Source organism: Scyliorhinus torazame, chromosome 1, assembly GCF_047496885.1.
Source record: "Scyliorhinus torazame isolate Kashiwa2021f chromosome 1, sScyTor2.1, whole genome shotgun sequence".
Lineage (NCBI taxonomy): Eukaryota > Metazoa > Chordata > Chondrichthyes > Carcharhiniformes > Scyliorhinidae > Scyliorhinus > Scyliorhinus torazame.
The window spans coordinates 31,268,150-31,287,243 of record NC_092707.1 but is presented as its reverse complement, the minus strand read 5'-3'; the positions used below and the strand labels follow the sequence as shown (position 1 = coordinate 31,287,243).

Here is a 19,094-nt window from a genome sequence, read left to right as displayed (position 1 = left end):
GCACTGGCACTTCAGCCCTGTATTAAACCCACACATTTACCAGGATTACTGCACTGGCACTTCAGCCCTGTATTAAACCCATACATTTACCAGGATTACTGCGCTGGCACTTCAGCCCTGTATTAAACCCATACATTTACCAGGATTACTGCACTGGCACTTCAGCCCTGTATTAAATCCATTCATTTACCAGGATTACTGCACTGGCGCTTCAGCCCTGTATTAAATCCATACATTTACCAGGATTACTGCACTGGCACTTCAGCCCTGTATTAAACCCATTCATTTACCAGGATTACTGCGCTGGCACTTCAGCCCTGTATTAAATCCATTCATTTACCAGGATTACTGTGCTGGCACTTCAGCCCTGTATTAAATCCATACATTTACCAGGATTACTGCACTGGCGCTTCAGCCCTGTATTAAATCCATTCATTTACCAGGATTACTGCACTGGCACTTCAGCCCTGTATTAAACCCATACATTTACCAGGATTACTGCACTGGCACTTCAGCCCTGTATGAAATCCATTCATTTACCAGGATTACTGCGCTGGCACTTCAGCCCTGTATTAAACCCATACATTTACCAGGATTACTGCACTGGCACTTCAGCCCTGTATTAAATCCATTCATTTACCAGGATTACTGCACTGGCGCTTCAGCTCTGTATTAAACCCATTCATTTACCAGGATTACTGCGCTGGCACTTCAGCCCTGTATTAAACCCATACATATACCAGGATTACTGCACTGGCGCTTCAGCCCTGTATTAAACCCATTCATTTACCAGGATTACTGCACTGGCACTTCAGCCCTGTATTAAATCCATTCATTTACCAGGATTACTGCATTGGTGCTTCAGCCCTGTATTAATTCCATTCATTTACCAGGATTACTGCACTGGCGCTTCAGCCCTTCATTCAACCCATTCATTTACCAGGATTACTGCACTGGCACTTCAGCCCTGTATTAAATACATTCATTTACCAGGATTACTGCACTGGCAATTCAGCCCTGTATTCAACCAATACATTTACCAGGATTACTGCACTGGCACTTCAGCCCTGTATTAAACCCATACATTTACCAGGATTACTGCACTGGCGCTTCAGCCTGTATTAAACCCACACATTTACCAGGATTACTGCACAGGCGTTTCAGCCCTGCATTAATCCCATCCATTTACCAGGATTACTGCACTGGCGCTTCAGCCCTGTATTAAACCCATACATTTACCAGGATTACTGCACTGGCACTTCAGCCCTGTATTAAACCCATACATTTACCAGGATTACTGCACTGGCACTTCAGCCCTGTATTAAACCCATACATTTACCAGGATTACTGCACTGGCACTTCAGCCCTGTATTAAACCCATACATTTACCAGGATTACTGCACTGGCGTTTCAGCCCTGTATTAAACCCATAAATTTACCAGGATTACTGCACTGGCGCTTCACCCCGGTATTCAACCCATACATTTACCAGGATTACTGCACTGGCACTTCAGCCCAGTATTGAACCCATACATTTACCAGGATTACTGGACTGGCGTTTCAGCCCTGTATTAAACCCATTCATTTACCAGGATTACTGCACGGGCGCTTCAGCCCTGTATTAAACCCATTCATTTACCAGGATTACTTCACTGGCGCTTCAGCCCTGTATTAAACCCATTCATTTACCAGGATTACTGCACTGGCACTTCAGCCCTGTATTGAACCCATACATTTACCAGGATTACTGCACTGGCGTTTCAGCCCTGCATTAAACCCATTCATTTACCAGGATTACTTCACTGGCGCTTCAGCCCTGTATTCAACCCATACATTTACCAGGGTTACTGCACTGGCGTTTCAGCCCTGTATTAACCTCATACATTTAACAGGATTACTGCACTGGCGCTTCAGCCCTGTATTAAACCCATACATTTACCAGTATTACTGCACTGGCACTTCAGCCCTGTATTCAACCCATACATTTACCAGGATTACTGCACTGGGGCTTCAGCCCTGTATTAAACCCATTCATTTACCAGGATTACCGCACTGGCGCTTCAGCCCTGTATTAACCCCATACATTTACCAGGATTACTGCACAGGCACTTCAGCCCTGTATTAACCCTATACATTTACCAGGATTACTGCCCTGGTGGTTCAGCCCTGTATTAACCCCATACATTTACCAGGATTACTGCACTGGCACTTCAGCCCTGTATTAACCCCATACATTTACCAGGATTACTGCACTGGCGCTTCAGCCCTGTATTAAACCCATACATTTACCAGGATTACGGCACTGGCGTTTCAGCCCTGTATTAAACCCATACATTTACCAGGATTACTGCACTGGCGCTTCAGCCCTGTATTAAACCCATACGTTTATCAGGATTACTGCACTGGCGCTGCAGCCCTGTGTTAAACCCATACATTTACCAGGATTACTGCACTGGCGCTTCAGCCCTGTATTAAACCCATTCATTTACCAGGATTACTGCACTGGCGCTTTAGCCCTGTATTAAACCCATACATTTACCAGGATTACTGCACTGGCGTTTCAGCCCTGTATTCAACCCATACATTTACCAGGATTACTGCGCTGGCAATTCAGCCCTGTATTAAACCCATACATTTACCAGGATTACTGCACTGGCGCTTCAGCCCTGTATTCAACCCATGCATTTACCAGGATTACTGCACTGGCGCTTCAGCCCTGTATTAAACCCATTCATTTACCAGGATTACTGCACTGGCGCTTCAGCCCTGTATTAAACCCATTCATTTACCAGGATTACTGCACTGGCGCTTCAGCCCTGCATTCAACCCATACATTTACCAGGATTACTGCACTGGCACTTCAGCCCTGTATTAAATCCATTCATTTACCAGGATTACTGCACTGGCGCTTCAGCCCTGTATTAAACCCATACATTTACCAGGATTACTGCACTGGCGCCTCAGCCCTGTATTCAACCCATACATTTACCAGGATTACTGCAATGACGCTTCAGCCCTGCATTCAATCCATACATTTACAAGGATTACCGCACAGGCGCTTCAGCCCTGTATTAAACCTATACATTTACCAGGATTACTGCACTGGCACTTCAGCCCTGTATTCAACCCATACATTTACCAGGATTACTGCACTGGCGCTTCAGCCCTGTATTAAACCCATACATTTACCAGGATTACTGCACTGGCGCTTCAGCCCTGTATTAACCCCATACATTTACCAGGATTACTGCACTGGCGCTTCAGCCCTTTATTAAACCCATTCATTTACCAGGATTACTGCACTGGCGCTTCAGCCCTGCATTCAACCCATACATTTACCAGGATTACTGCACTGGCACTTCAGCCCTGTATTAAATCCATTCATTTACCAGGATTACTGCACTGGCGCTTCAGCCCTGTATTAATCCCATACATTTACCAGGATTACTGCACTGGCGCTTCAGCCCTGTATTAACCCCATACATTTACCAGGATTACTGCACTGGCACTTCAGCCCTGTATTAAACCCATACATTTACCAGGATTACTGCACTGGCACTTCAGCCCTGTATTAAATCCATTCATTTACCAGGATTACTGCACTGGCACTTCAGCCCTGTATTAAATCCATTCATTTACCAGGATTACTGCACTGGCGCTTCAGCCCTGTATTAAACCCATTCATTTACCAGGATTACTGCACGGGCGCTTCAGCCGTGTATTAAACCCATACATTTACCAGGATTACTGCACTGGCACTTCAGCCCTGTATTAAATCCATTCATTTACCAGGATTACTGCGCTGGCACTTCAGCCCTGTATTAAACCCATTCATTTACCAGGATTAGTGCACTGGCACTTCAGCCCTGTATTAAATCCATTCATTTACCAGGATTACTGCACTGGCGCTTCAGCCCTGCATTCAACCCATACATTTACCAGGATTACTGCACTGGCACTTCAGCCCTGTATTAAACCCATACATTTACCAAGATTATTGCACTGGTGCTTCAGCCCTGTATTCAACCCATACATTTACCAGGATTACCGCACTGGCGCTTCAGCCTTGCATTCAACCCATACATTTACCAGGATTACTGTACCAGCGCTTCAGCCCTGTATTAAGTCCATTCATTTACCAGGATTACTGCACTGGCACTTCAGCCCTGTATTCAACCCATACATTTACCAGGATTACTACACTGGCACTTCAGCCCTGTATTCAACCCATACATTTACCAGGATTACTGCACGGGTTCTTCAGCGCTGTATTAAACCCATACATTTACCAGGATTACTGCACTGGCGCTTCAGCCTTGTATTAAACCCATTCATTTACCAGGATTACTGCACTGGCGCTTCAGCCCTGCATTCAACCCATACATTTACCAGGATTACTGTACTGGCGCTACAGCCCTGTATTAAACACATTCATTTACCAGGATTACTGCACTGGCGCTTCAGCCCTGTATTAAACCCATTCATTTACCAGGATTACTGCACTGGCACTTCAGCCCTGTATTAAACCCATACATTTACCAGGATTACTGCACTGGCGCTTCAGCCCTGTATTCAACCCAAACATTTACCAGGATTACTGCACTGGCGCTTCAGCCCTGTATTAAACCCATACATTTACCAGGATTACTGCACTGGCGCTTCAGTCCTGTATTAAACCCATACATTTGCCAGGATTACTGCACTGGCGCATCAGCCCTGCATTCAACCCATACATTTACCAGGATTACTGCACAGGCGTTTCAGCCCTGTATTAAACCCATACATTTACCAGGATTACTGCACTGGCACTTCAGCCCTGTATTAAACCCATTCATTTACCAGGATTACTGCACTGGCGCTTCAGCCCTGTATTAATCCCATTCATTTACCAGGATTACCGCACTGGTGCTTCAGCCCTGTATTAAACCCATACATTTACCAGGATTACTGCACTGGCGCTTCAGCCCTGTATTAAACCCATTCATTTACCAGGATTACTGCACTGGCGCTTCAGCCCTGTATTAAACCCATACATTTACCAGGATTACTGCACTGGCGTTTCAGCCCTGTATTCAACCCATACATTTACCAGGATTACTGCACTGGCGCTTCAGCCCTGTATTAAACCCATACATTTACCAGGATTACTGCACTGGCGCTTCAGCCCTGTATTAAACCCATACATTTACCAGGATTACTGCGCTGGCACTTCAGCCCTGTATTAAACCCATACATTTACCAGGATTACTGCACTGGCACTTCAGCCCTGTATTCAACCCGTACATTTACCAGGATTACTGCACTGGCGCTTCAGCCCTGTATTAAACCCATACATTTACCAGGATTACTGCACTGGCACTTCAGCCCTGTATTAAATCCATTCATTTACCAGGATTACTGCGCTGGCGCTTCAGCCCTGCATTCAACCCATACATTTACCAGGATTACTGCACTGGCACTTCAGCCCTGTATTCAACCCATACATTTACCAGGATTACTGCACTGGCGCTTCAGCCCTGTATTAAACCCATTCATTTACCAGGATTACTGCACTGGCGCTTCAGACCTGTATTAAACCCATTCATTTACCAGGATTACTGCACTGGCGCTTCAGCCCTGCATTCAACCCATACTTTTACCAGGATTACTGCAGTGGCACTTCAGCCCTGTATTAAATCCATTCATTTACCAGGATTACTGCACTGGCGCTTCAGCCCTGTATTAAACCCATACATTTACCAGGATTGCTGCACTGGCGCTTCAGCCCTGTATTCAACCCATACATTTACCAGGATTACTGCACTGGCACTTCAGCCCTGTATTAAACCCACTCATTTACCAGGATTACTGCACTGGCACTTCAGCCCTGTATTAAACCCATACATTTACCAGGATTACTGCACTGGCACTTCAGCCCTGTATTCAACCCATACATTTACCAGGATTACTGCACTGGCGCTTCAGCCCTGTATTAAACCCATATATTTACCAGGATTACTGCGCTGGCACTTCAGCCCTGTATTAAACCCATACATTTACCAGGATTACTGCACTGGCACTTCAGCCCTGTATTAAACCCATACATTTACCAGGAATCCTGCACTGGCACTTCAGCCCTGTATTCAACCCGCACATTTACCAGGATTACTGCACTGGCGCTTCAGCCCTGTATTAAACCCATACATTTACCAGGATTACTGCACTGGCACTTCAGCCCTGTATTAAACCCATTCATTTATCAGGATTACTGCGCTGGCACTTCAGCCCTGTATTAAACCCATATATTTACCAGGATTACTGCACTGGCAATTCAGCCCTGCATTAAACCCATACATTTACCAGGAATCCTGCACTGGCGCTTCAGCCCTGTATTAAACCCATTCATTTATCAGGATTACTGCGCTGGCACTTCAGCCCTGTATTAAACCCATACATTTACCAGGATTACTGCGCTGGCACTTCAGCCCTGTATTAAATCCATTCATTTACCAGGATTACTGCGCTGGCACTTCAGCCCCGTATTAAACCCATACATTTACCAGGATTACTGCACTGGTACTTCAGCCCTGTATTAAACCCATTCATTTACCAGGATTACTGCGCTGGCACTTCAGCCCTGTATTAAACCCATACATTTACCAGGATTACTGCACTGGCACTTCAGCCCTGTATTAAATCCATTCATTTACCAGGATTACTGCACTGGCACTTCAGCCCTGTATTAAATCCATTCATTTGCCAGGATTACTGCACTGGCGCTTCAGCCCTGTATTAAATCCATACATTTACCAGGATTACTGCACTGGCACTTCAGCCCTGTATTAAACCCATTCATTTACCAGGATTACTGCGCTGGCACTTCAGCCCTGTATTAAACCCATACATTTACCAGGATTACTGCACTGGCACTTCAGCCCTGTATGAAATCCATTCATTTACCAGGATTACTGCGCTGGCACTTCAGCCCTGTATTAAACCCATACATTTACCAGGATTACTGCACTGGCGCTTCAGCCCTGTATTAAATCCATTCATTTACCAGGATTACTGCACTGGCGCTTCAGCCCTGTATTAAACCCATTCATTTACCAGGATTACTGCGCTGGCACTTCAGCCCTGTATTAAACCCATACATTTACCAGGATTACTGCACTGGCACTTCAGCCCTGTATTAAATACATTCATTTACCAGGATTACTGCACTGCCAATTCAGCCCTGTATTCAACCCATATATTTACCAGGATTACTGCACTGGCACTTCAGCCCTGTATTAAACCCATACATTTACCAGGATTACTGCACTGGCTCTTCAGCCCTGTATTAAACCCACACAATTACCAGGATTACTGCACTGGCGCTTCAGCCCTGCATTAATCCCATCCATTTACCAGGATTACTGCACTGGCGCTTCAGCCCTGTATTAACCCCATACATTTACCAGGATTACTGCACTGGCACTTCAGCCCTGTATTAAACCCATACATTTACCAGGATTACTGCACTGGCACTTCAGCCCTCTATTAAACCCATACATTTACCAGGATTACTGCACTGGCACTTCAGCCCTGTATTAAATCCATACATTTACCAGGATTACTGCACTGGCACTTCAGCCCTGTATTAAACCCATACATTTACCAGGATTACTGCACTGGCGTTTCAGCCCTGTATTAAACCCATACATTTACCAGGATTACTGCACTGGCGCTTCAGCCCTGTATTCAACCCATACATTTACCAGGATTTCTGCACTGGCACTTCAGCCCTGTATTAAACCCATACATTTACCAGGATTACTGCACTGGCCCTTCAGCCCTGTATTGAACCCATACATTTACCAGGATTACTGCACTGGCGTTTCAGCCCTGTATTAAACCCATACATTTACCAGGATTACTGCACGGGCGCTTCAGCCCTGTATTAAACCCATTCATTTACCAGGATTACTTCACTGGCGCTTAAGCCCTGTATTCAACCCATACATTTACCAGGATTACTGCACTGGCATTTCAGCCCTGTATTAACCCCATACATTTACCAGGATTACTGCACTGGCGCTTCAGCCCTGTATTAAACCCATTCATTTACCAGGATTACTGCACTGGCGCTTCAGCCCTGTATTCAACCCATACATTTACCAGGATTACTGCACTGGCGTTTCAGCCTTGTATTAAACCCATACATTTACCAGGATTACTGCACTGGCGCTTCAGCCATGTATTAATCCCATACATTTACCAGGATTACTGCACTGGCGCTTCAGCCCTGTATTCAACCCATACATTTACCAGGATTACTGCACTGGTGTTTCAGCCCTGTATTAACCCCATACATTTACCAGGATTACTGCACTGGCGCTTCAGCCCTGTATTAAACCCATTCATTTACCAGGATTACTGCACTGGCGCTTCTGCCCTGTATTAAACCCATTCATTTACCAGGATTACTGCACTGGCATTTCAGCCCTGTATTAACCCCATACATTTACCAGGATTACTGCACTGGCGCTTCAGCCCTGTATTAAACCCATACATTTACCAGGATTACTGCACTGGCGTTTCAGCCCTGTATTCAACCCATACATTTACCAGGATTACTGCACTGGCGTTTCAGCCTTGTATTAAACCCATACATTTACCAGGATTACTGCACTGGCGCTTCAGCCATGTATTAAACCCATACATTTACCAGGATTACTGCACTGGCGCTTCAGCCCTGTATTCAACCCATACATTTACCAGGATTACTGCACTGGCGTTTCAGCCCTGCATTAAACCCATATATTTACCAGGATTACTGCACATTCAGAATTAAAACTGCTCAACTTTCACAGCTAGCTGAAGTTTCAGAGCTAAATCTCTAGCTGGGAAGTACTTGGATAGAGAAACGGGCAGATCCTTCACTGGCCAGGCAACAGGTGTCCGTTTGCATTGTTCGAAAGGTTTTTTTAAAAAATTCAGCAGTGTAGGCCAATACTGTAAAAATGTAATTCAATACTAATCAGGAAGGTAATACAAATAATGGAACATCATTTCAGCAAAATAGCTTTGGCTTTAAACTCTCAGGACAATTTTCAGGGAATTCTTCACCACACCGGACCTGAATGCCATATTACTGCCACATTGACCAATTGCTTTGCATGGTCGCAGGATAACAAAAAGAAGTAGCTCATCTTCCAGAACACATTTAACACTGGGGATATAGACCCATCTACCCTCTTGGTAGCTCCTTGGAAGCTGGTGTGGAGCAGGCATATCTCTGACTCGGCCCCATTGATGCTGACAGGGGTGTGTACAGTACTTTGCTTCTTGAAGTCAATGACCAGCTCTTTAGTTTTGCTGGCATTGAGGGAGAGATTGTTGTTGCTGCACCACTCCACTAGGTTCTCTATCTCCCTCCTGTATTCTGACTTGTCGTTATTCGAGATCCGGCCCACTATGGCCGTATCGCCAGCAAACTTGTAGATGGAGTTGGAACCAAGTTTTGGCACTCCACTAGAATTAGTGGCTAGTTGAGCATTTCTGTACTTTTCAAATCTTTTCTTAATTACTGCATCTTTACCTGAGCGTTCTAGCAACTTTTAAAATAAATTTAGAATACCCAATTCCTTTTTTCCAATTCAGGGTATTTAAGTGTGGCCAGTTCACCTACCCTGCACATCTTTTTGGGTTGTGGGGGTGAGATCCACACAGACACGGGGAGAATCTGCAGACTCCATACGGACAGTGACCGGGGCCGGGATTGAACCCGGGTCCTTGGCGCCATGAGGCAGTAGTGTTGCCCAACTCTTGTTAACTTAAGAAACCTGGATGGCTTATTTGTTGCACCAAGCTTTCCACAGTTAAACATATATCATTGGCAATATCACCTCCCTTTAATTTCAAACTGTTATAACACGGCAGCATGGTAGCACAGTGGTTAGCACAGTTGCATCGCGGGGTCCCGGGTTTGATTCCCGGCTTCGGTCACTGTGTGGAAACTGCACGTTCTCCCAGTGTCTGTGTGGGGTTCCCCCGGATGCTCCGGTTTCCTCCCACAGTCTAAAGAGGTGCAGGTTAGGTGGATTGGCCATGCTAAATTGCCCTTAGTGCCCAAAAAGGTTAGGTGGGGTTACTGGGATATGGTGAAGGTGCGGGCTTAAGTAGGGTGCTCTTTCCAAGGATCGGTGCAGACATGATGGGCCGAATGGCCTCCTTCTGCACTGTACTTTCCATGTCTATGTCTAATGTGGTACGCAAATTGTACACCATTTCTAAATTTAAACTATCCAGGGCAAAGTACCCTCAATAAACATTCCACTACTTTTGATTGGTTTTGACAAGAGCTGCACAATGTTAATCGACCAAATGTTTCCAGTAAGTCATGTCAAAGTCTTTCGCCATTTTTATGGCTCAGGACTTCATATAGGTTAAGGCTTTCTGTCTCGATGTATATTTGCCCTGCAAAGGTTCCACAGGCCATTCCAGAGACCAAATTCCTTAGGTTAGGTGGATTGGTCGCCAGTCCAGTTCAGTTTCTGGTCAGTGGTAACCTCCAGGATATTGATAGTGGGGGATTCAGTGATAGTAATGCAATTAATTGTCTGGGGAGATGATCAGAATTTCTCTGGTTCGCGATGGTCATAGCCAAACACTTGTGTGGCGCGAACGTTATCTATCACCCCAAGCCTAAATGTTGCCCAGGTCTTGCTGCATGTGGACATGGTCTGCTTCAGTATGTAAGGAGTCGCAAACAGTGCTGAACATGTGAAATCATCAGCGAACATCCTCATTTCTGACCTTGTGATGGAGGGGAGGTCACTGATAAAGCAGCTGAAGATGTTCTATGTTCTGTGCGCAGGAGGGTTTCCTGACACAATAGGTGGGCAGCACGGTAGCATTGTGGATAGCACAATTGCTTCACAGCTCCAGGGTCCCAGGTTCGATCCCGGCTTGGGTCACTGTCTGTGCGGAGTCTGCACATCCACCCAGGTTGAGAGGGTTGTTAAGAAGGCGTACGGTGTGTTAGCTCTTATTGGTAGAGGGATTGAGTTTAGGAGCCATGAGGTCATGTTGCAGCTGTACAACACTCTGGTGCGGCCACATTTGGAGTATTACGTGCAATTCTGGTCGCCGCATTATAGGAAGGATGTGGAAGCATTGGAAAGGGTGCAGAGGAGATTTACCAGAATGTTGCCTGGTATGGAGGGAAGATCTTATGAGGAAAGGCTGAGGGACTTGAGGCTGTTTTCGTTAGAGAGAAGAAGGTTAAAAGGTGACTTAATTGAGGCATACAAGATGATCAGAGGATTGGATAGGGTGGACAGTGAGAGCCTTTTTCCTCGGATGGTGATGTCTAGCACGAGGGGACATAGCTTTAAATTGAGGGGAGATAGATATAGGACAGATGTCAGAGGTAGGTTCTTTACTCAGAGAGTAGTAAGGGTGTGGAATGCCCTGCCTGCAACAGTAGTGGACTCGCCAACACTAAGGACATTCAAATGGTCATTGGATAGACATATGGATAATAAGGGAATAGTGTAGATGGGCTTTAGAGTGGTTTCACAGGTCGGCGCAACATCGAGGGCCGAAGGGCCTGTACTGCGCTGTAATGTTCTATGTTCTATGTTTACTCAGAGTGGTTAGGGTGTGAAATGGACTGCCTGCTGTGATAGTGGAGTCAGACACTTTAGGAACTTTCAAGCGGTTATTGGATAGGCACATGGAGCACACCAGAATGACAGGGAGTGGGATAGCTTGATCTTGGTTTCGGACAAAGCTCGGCACAACATCGAGGGCCGAAGTGCCTGTTCTCTGCTGTACTGTTCTATGTTCTATGGTTGGGCCTCGGTAAACGCTCTAACTTGTAGTTAATCACTCCCTAGGGCCAACAAACAGAATTCAGCGTCGCTGAATGAGCTGTATAGACTAAATAACCCACTCATTCCATACCCTTCTTAAGCAGTCATTAAAAAATAAAGCAGGTGAACTCACCATGACTGTGCAATCCTCAGAGCCACTGGCAATGATGTGGTCATTGTGTGGACACCACTCAATGTCCAGCACTGGTGCTGTGTGCCCACAAACTGTTGGATATCCCTTGTCAATTCGGCCACACTGTGAACAGAGAATGACACACATCAATATATTGCTTAAACAGCCATCAGTAAAAATTCTCAGAAGCTCCAATCACATCATGCATTCCGAGGTCTGGCTACCAATTGAGTACAGATGCCATGTACCGAGCCCCAGTCATTATACTGCCATACGAAGTGTCATGGCAAATCTCAATGCAGTCATGCGGCTGAAACGTACCCATACAGAACTCCTCAAAATTTAGCACTAAGCTGGTTATGCCAGACTATGTGAGGAGTATCAGCCAGGGATGATTTTATGATGCTGCTGTTTCAGTGTACCCATGGGACAGAGGACAAGGAGTACGGTGCTGCACCTGGGCTATGTTGTACAGGCTCAACAGTGAGTAAACAGTGGTTAGCAGTTACTTACTTATTCATTCTTAAAAAATACATAACTGATCTGGGCATGCCTGGCACTAATGCTAATGGCTTACGCAATGCACAAGTAGATATGCTGAAAAGCAAACAGCTTCCAACACCCTAACTTTAGCAAATGAGAGTCAGAAATGACTACCATGTCACAGGCAAACCCCGATCTGTGTATGCCTGCTGCATTTAGAATTCAATGCACAAAACAGTTTTGCCTGTGTTAGTGTTTACATAAGTCAGCAGCACAAAGGAGTGTCAGCACTGGTATAGTTCCAACTGAGAGAAGGCAAAACAAATGCTGCCCCTGAAAATATCCAATAGGAACAAGCAATTACTGTGATACACATACACATTTTGGAAATATCTTAAAACAATCCCCTTCACTAGTTAACTCTCTGTATTCTTTCTTGTACTCCAATCTCCCCTCCTCTTGGCTCTAGAACATACACCAACTCCAGTTAACTGCCCCACAATCACTTTCAACCAGTCAGGGGGTCTACAAATGGTTTCTAAGGATACTTTTGGGCTGGATTTAATGGAGGCGACAGGGTTCATGCCTCTCGGCTGGAGAGCTGGCGAGAGACCAGGAAAGGCCTGTCGAATGAAGTGCCACTCTTGCACTTAGTTGACGGGAACTGTTCTTCCTCAGGATTTAAGGACCATCGGGGAGAGGGTGGTTGCTGCTGTTGGATCCCGGGCCATAGTGAGGGGTTGACGGGTTGGCTTTCAGTGAGGGCCCCCTCCCTTCCCAACGCCAGTCCCTTGATCGGGAACTTTCAAGCAACTCTGCATGGTTTGCTCATCATGCTTCCTCCTTGGTTTAATTAATTGTCCATTTAGGGGCCTCAGTTGGCAGTGGGGTGGGAAGGCTGTCCACAGGCCTTTCCGGCATGGATTTCATCAGGATGGAAGAAGGAAAGTAGCAGGATTCCCTGTCTGATTAACTCCCATTCTGCTACCAAACCCGCCACAGAGGGAGGTTATTAAATTCTGCCCTTTGCAACCCTTGGTGCTCCCATACTTCCCCTTCCTTTGAGGGAATCATCGGAGTTGGATTGAAGTTCAAAGTTACAATTCAATGCATCCTGAAAGACGGTTGACCAGGTTAAGTGGCGGTTATGCAGCAGATCACACATCTGAACACATCGATCCAGGAACTGAACAGCAGAGTGGTTGGGGATTGAAAATCCTGCTTCAATGAGTTAGGATTCAGAGTTGGAAGAGTTTAAAGGCATATTAAAAATTAGTACACCTTGGAGAGGGTATGGGGTTGTCAGAAATAAACAGTAGCTTTCCTCAAGTTGCACAGGAAGCTACAAAACGATGCTATTTAGAGATTATTCCGATCGAGTGCGCCAAGAAATTCTGCAACAGGTTAACAATTCCAACATCAGCGGACTGTCAATCCAGATGCAGCATTTATGTGGCAAAGTGATTTTTGTTATGCACAGTCAGTCACCTCAAGAGGTGATGGCACGTTATTCAGAGAACATCAAGAGTCACTTCCAAAACATTCTTTTTTCAAGAGAAGCTCTGCTGATTCACAGAACACGGTCAATAAGTGAGTTGGAGGAAAGTTCATGGCTCCTTGTCAACACATTGTGTTTTACAGGCATCCAGCTATTCCAGTGGTCTGGACTTTTATAAAAAGGAGATCGTCACTGCTTGAATGAGGCCAGTGTGAAGACTCAAAAGATGCCATTTAGCTACGCTAGCACAATTCACATGGAAATTTATAATCAACAAAAAAACACGTTCATGGTTTTTCATCACAGAACAGGGAACAAGCTCCTTTGATGGATCACGCAAGCTAAAGGAATACTGGTAGAGTTCCAAACCAATACGCAAAACCTGCTGAGAATATGTGGTCTTGCTCAGCAGCTTCTTTGTCGATTGAGATAAACTATTTTGTAAACAGCCCACACTAACGTAGAGACGGTCCTGCCTATGGACTCAAACCTGGCAGCATCTAGCCAGGAACCGTGGGCTGTACCCTCGAGGTTACTGCTAGTGCTCTCCCCTTCAAGCTCAATGCAGACATCCCTTTTCTTCTAAACCATACCCTCGCCCAAATGTGGCCTCACCCTCAATCCTGTCAAGACTGCTGAACCTGGCAGTTTTTCAACACGCAAATATTTCCTGCGGCAAACAAGACACATTTACTAAGCAAAATACAGCGGATGCTGTAATCTAAAACAAGAAGAGAGGATGCTGGAAAAACAGAGGTGTTAATTCTGCTTTCTCTCCTTTCGACGCTGCGGAATTTGTCCAGCATCCTCGGCTCTTCTTTCAGGCCACTTGCTACACTATTCTGTCAATCTCAGAAATGCAGGACACGAGTAAAAGGTTAAACCCATTAAAAAGTGTCCGATAGAAGGAAATGATTGAGGCAGTAATCTAATCTCTGGGTTCACATGACACCACTGAAGGGATCATATTACCTGGAAACTGAATAATGAGGCACTAATCCAATTGAAGGGGATGCTGATGTCATAACTTGGGAGTAGACCTCAAGTTTATATATTCCTCCCGATTTTGCAATTGAATTACATCCTTGCCACTTCAAGCTATTAGTTGGAATGCCCTGCAAACGCTGGTGTGCAAATCAAGTTTTTTCAAAAATTGAAAATAGGGTTCAAGGTCATTCCAACTAAATCTTGCCCAATGCAACAACTGCAGAGCCTTGAATAAAACACACTCAACTTTTGCAAAAATGGGACACAAATTCAACAGAGACTGAAACACACAGGGCACCCCCACCCCCCTCCAAAACCATTAACAACAGAAGTCACAGAAAATACAGCAGACAGAAGCAGATGAGAAACACAAGGATGGGTGAGGGAGTCCCATTATGATTAAGACCTTAGCAGTAAACATTATTTGACCAAGTTTTAAAAAAACAATTCTGAATTAATTTGTTTTAATTATGGCTGGAAGCACCAATCTGGGTGCTTGTGTATAACAATAGGGCAGGCCCATGGCTCCCTTTGTAAATGGTGTACTTTCACTTGGATCTATTACAAACATTCCAACTGGTCTGAATGCAACATTTTTCAGCTTTTGTCTTCCAAAAGCGAAAGCAAACTCTCTACGACAATTTTGGTTCATAGTACACCACCGCAGTAGCAAAATGTCCCAAGGCACATCAGTGGTACAATCAGCCAAAATGCCAAAGAGGAAGAAATTAGGAACGCAAGTGGATTTTAAGCAGGGATAGAGAATTAAGGTGGAGATAGAGAATTGAACACAGGAGTTTAGGGAGAAAATTCTACAGCACAGGGACCAGGCTTGACACACACCTCGATTCAGAAAAGTACTAATCTTGGATTTCAGCAATAAATCCAGCTGACAATACTGAGAGCATAGAATCCCTTCAATACAGAAGGACGACATTTGGCCCATCGAGTCTGCACCAACTCTCCCAAAGAGCACACCACCCTGGTCCACACCCCCGGAATCCCACCTAACCTTTGGACACCAAGGGGCAATTTAGCATGGTGTAGCCATCTGGGATGGCCATTCACAACCAGGAACAAAGAAGGTCGCAAATCATAGTGGGAAAAATGAACAATGCGAGATTCAGGCATGCTCAGAGCCTGAATGTATATTTGCGAGTGAGGAATCCAGACGGTATCGAAACCCCAACCAATTAGCATTTGATGGCCCATCTCCGCCAGGCAAAGGATTGATACTTGAGCAACCGATACAGTCCCAGACATTTCAGCGCCACTCCCTGTACTCGGAAAGCGTAAACAACAGGGTCAATGACCGCTTAGGACACGCCCAGCCATCAAGGCACCCACCCCTTTATTGGTTCGAATCAAACGCAATGATCAGGAATCACCCAATTAGTGGAGTCCAAACTGAAGGACCGCCTAAAAGAGTGCAAAAACCCCCAAGAATAAAAAGAGAGTCCACCATGTGTTCAGGCCCTCTTGGACATGGCGCTCCGGCAACGTCTACTTCCAATTGCAGCACCGCCAGAAGCAAGTTCAATGCCCACTACCAGACGGATGAGCCTAGCTGAGCAGCAGTTACTTCCACAGACCCGATAGATGCAGATTCAAACAACGGCCACTGTTCCTCTGACCTAAGCCAGGTGCCTGAAGTTAAGTACAGGTTTGTCATAGTCGATAGGTGTAGTTTAACTAGTTGTGTTTATGCTGCATGATTAAGTGTGTGTAAATAAAGTACCCTTGAACTAACTGACTGCTGTTTGGCTCTTTGATCGATAGCCGGTTGAAGCTTGTGGTGGTATCATTTGATACCTGGCGACTGAGCAATAGAATATGAATATCTAAAGAAAGCAGGGCAACCTCACTGACTGCCATATTTACAGAAGGTAAAAAGGCAATAATGGTCAATCCACCTAACCTGCACATCTTTGGGCTGTGGGAGGAAACCAGAGAACCCAGACAAAACCCACATGTTCTGAATGCTTAACAGTTGGAGGTGCTCTCTTTCAGACAAGACCAAGGCCATACCCAAGTTCTCCTGGTATTCTGGCCAATATTTGTCCTTCAACATAACACCACAAAAAAGATACCCTGGTTATTATATTATATCTGGTTGTGGGTCTTGTTACAAGTAAATTGGCTATGTTGCTGTTTTAATGGGTAACGTATATAGCGGAGGAAGAAGTAGTGGCCAGTGCTGGATCCTTGGTGGTATCCAGGGAAAAAGCTTATGGACAGGAAGACTGGCCATTTCTGGCTCTACTGCTTAGGTAAAAGGAGAAGGCTTTGGATGAGGTACCATACAGGAGGTTGCTAAATAAGATAAAAGTCCATGGGTGTTGGGGCAAAGTACTTGCCTGGATAGGATTGGCTGACCGACAGAAAGCAGAGAATGGGGATAAAGGTGTCTTTTCAGAGTGGCAACCGTTGACTAGCTGTGCTCCGCAGGGGTCAGTGTTGTGACCACGGCTATTCAGGATATAAATTAACGATCTGGAAGGAGGAACTGAGGGCTTGATGCTAAGTTTGAAGGTGATACAGGTAGTGTTGAGGAAGTGGGAAGGCTGCAAAAGGACTTGGACAAGCTAGGAGAGTGGGCAAAGAAGTGGCAGATGGAATATGATGTGGAAAAGTGTGAGGTTATGCACTTTTTGTAGGAAGAATAGAGGCATAGACAATTTTCTAAATGGGAAAAGGCTTCGGAAATCAGAAGCACAAAGGGACTTAGGAGTCCTAGTTCAGGATTCTCTTCAGGTTAACATGCAGGTTGAGTTGTCAGTGAGGAAGGCAAGTTAAATGTTAGCATTCACGTAGAGGGCTACGAGAGTAGGGATGCACTGCTGAGGCTCCATAAGGCTCTGCTCAGATCCCCTTTGGAATATTGTGAGCAGTTTTTTTTGGGGGGGGGGAATCTTATTGAAACTTATCAGAATACTGAGAGGCAGACGGCAGCACGGTGGTGCAGTCGTGCAGTGGTTAGCATTGCTGCCTACGCGCGCTGAGGACCCGGGTTTGAATCCCGGCCCTGGGTCACTGTCCGTATGGAGTTCGCATATTTACATAGATTACATAGAACATACAGTGCAGAAGGAGGCCATTCGGCCCATCGAGTCTGCACCGACCACTTAAGCCCTCACTTCCACCCTATCCCCGTAACCCAATAACTCCTCCTAACCTTTATGGACACTACGGGTAATTTAGCATGGCCAATCCACCTAACCTGCACGTCTTTGGACTGTAGGAGGAAACCGGAGCACCCGGAGGAAACCCACGCGGACACGGGGAGAACGTGCAAACTCCGCACAGACAGTGACCCAGTGGGGAATCGAACCTGGGACCCTGGCGCTGTGAAGCCACAGTGATAATCACTTGTGCTACCGTGCTGCCCATATTCTCCCAGTGTCTGCGTGGGTTTCGCCCCCACAACCCGAAGGTGTGCAGGTTAGGTGGATTGGCCACGCTAAATTGCCCCTTAATTGGGAAAAACAAATAATTGGAGGCCAAGTCACCGAGTGTCATTAAGACAGAGATAGATAAGTTCTTGTTTAATAAGGGGATCAGGGGTTATCGGGAGAAGGCGGGAAATGGGGATGAGAAAAATATAAGCCATGATTGAAAGGCGGAACAGACCCAACGGGCCGAATGGCCCAATTCTGCTCCAATATCTTATGGGGAGAAAAAAGCAAAGCGAGTCCTATTGAACCAGAAATAGAAGAGGCAATGGAACAGCTGTTGTGTTAACCTCAAGAGTGCAGCGAGGTTGAGGATGGAGTGGGTAGAAAATGCACTCCGATTGGTCAAAGATCTCATTTGTGACTTTGATGATGGGCGTCTCAATGCTGTGGCAGGTTGGAAAGCTGGTCGAAGAGATTTAACTTGCAGCTATGTGGAAGATAGGCAAGGATTTGGGTAGCACGGTGGCACAGTGGTTAGCACTGCTTTCTTACAGCACGAGGGGCTCGGGTTCAATTTCGGCCTTGTGTGCCTGTGTGGAGTTTGCACGTTTTCCCGTGTCTGCGTAGGTTTCCTCTGGATACTCCAGTTTCTTCCCAACGTCCAAAGATGTACAGGTTAGATGGGTTGGCCATGCTAAATTGCCCCTTAGGGGCCCAACGATTAGGTGGAGTCAGGAGTGGGAAGGAGTCCTGGGTAG

General features: G+C 45.7%; 1 protein-coding gene across 2 annotated transcripts in view; it reads right to left on the bottom strand.

The window, feature by feature from the left end:
- The window catches only part of coro1cb (coronin, actin binding protein, 1Cb), a 323,977-nt gene that overhangs the window by 99,485 nt on the left and 205,398 nt on the right, over positions 1-19,094 (bottom strand). For both annotated transcript variants that reach the window (XM_072482289.1, XM_072482370.1), the window contains exon 3: positions 11,974-12,096. In XM_072482289.1, coding sequence (XP_072338390.1) covers positions 11,974-12,096 — 123 coding nt within the window. The remainder of the gene's footprint in view (positions 1-11,973; positions 12,097-19,094) is intronic.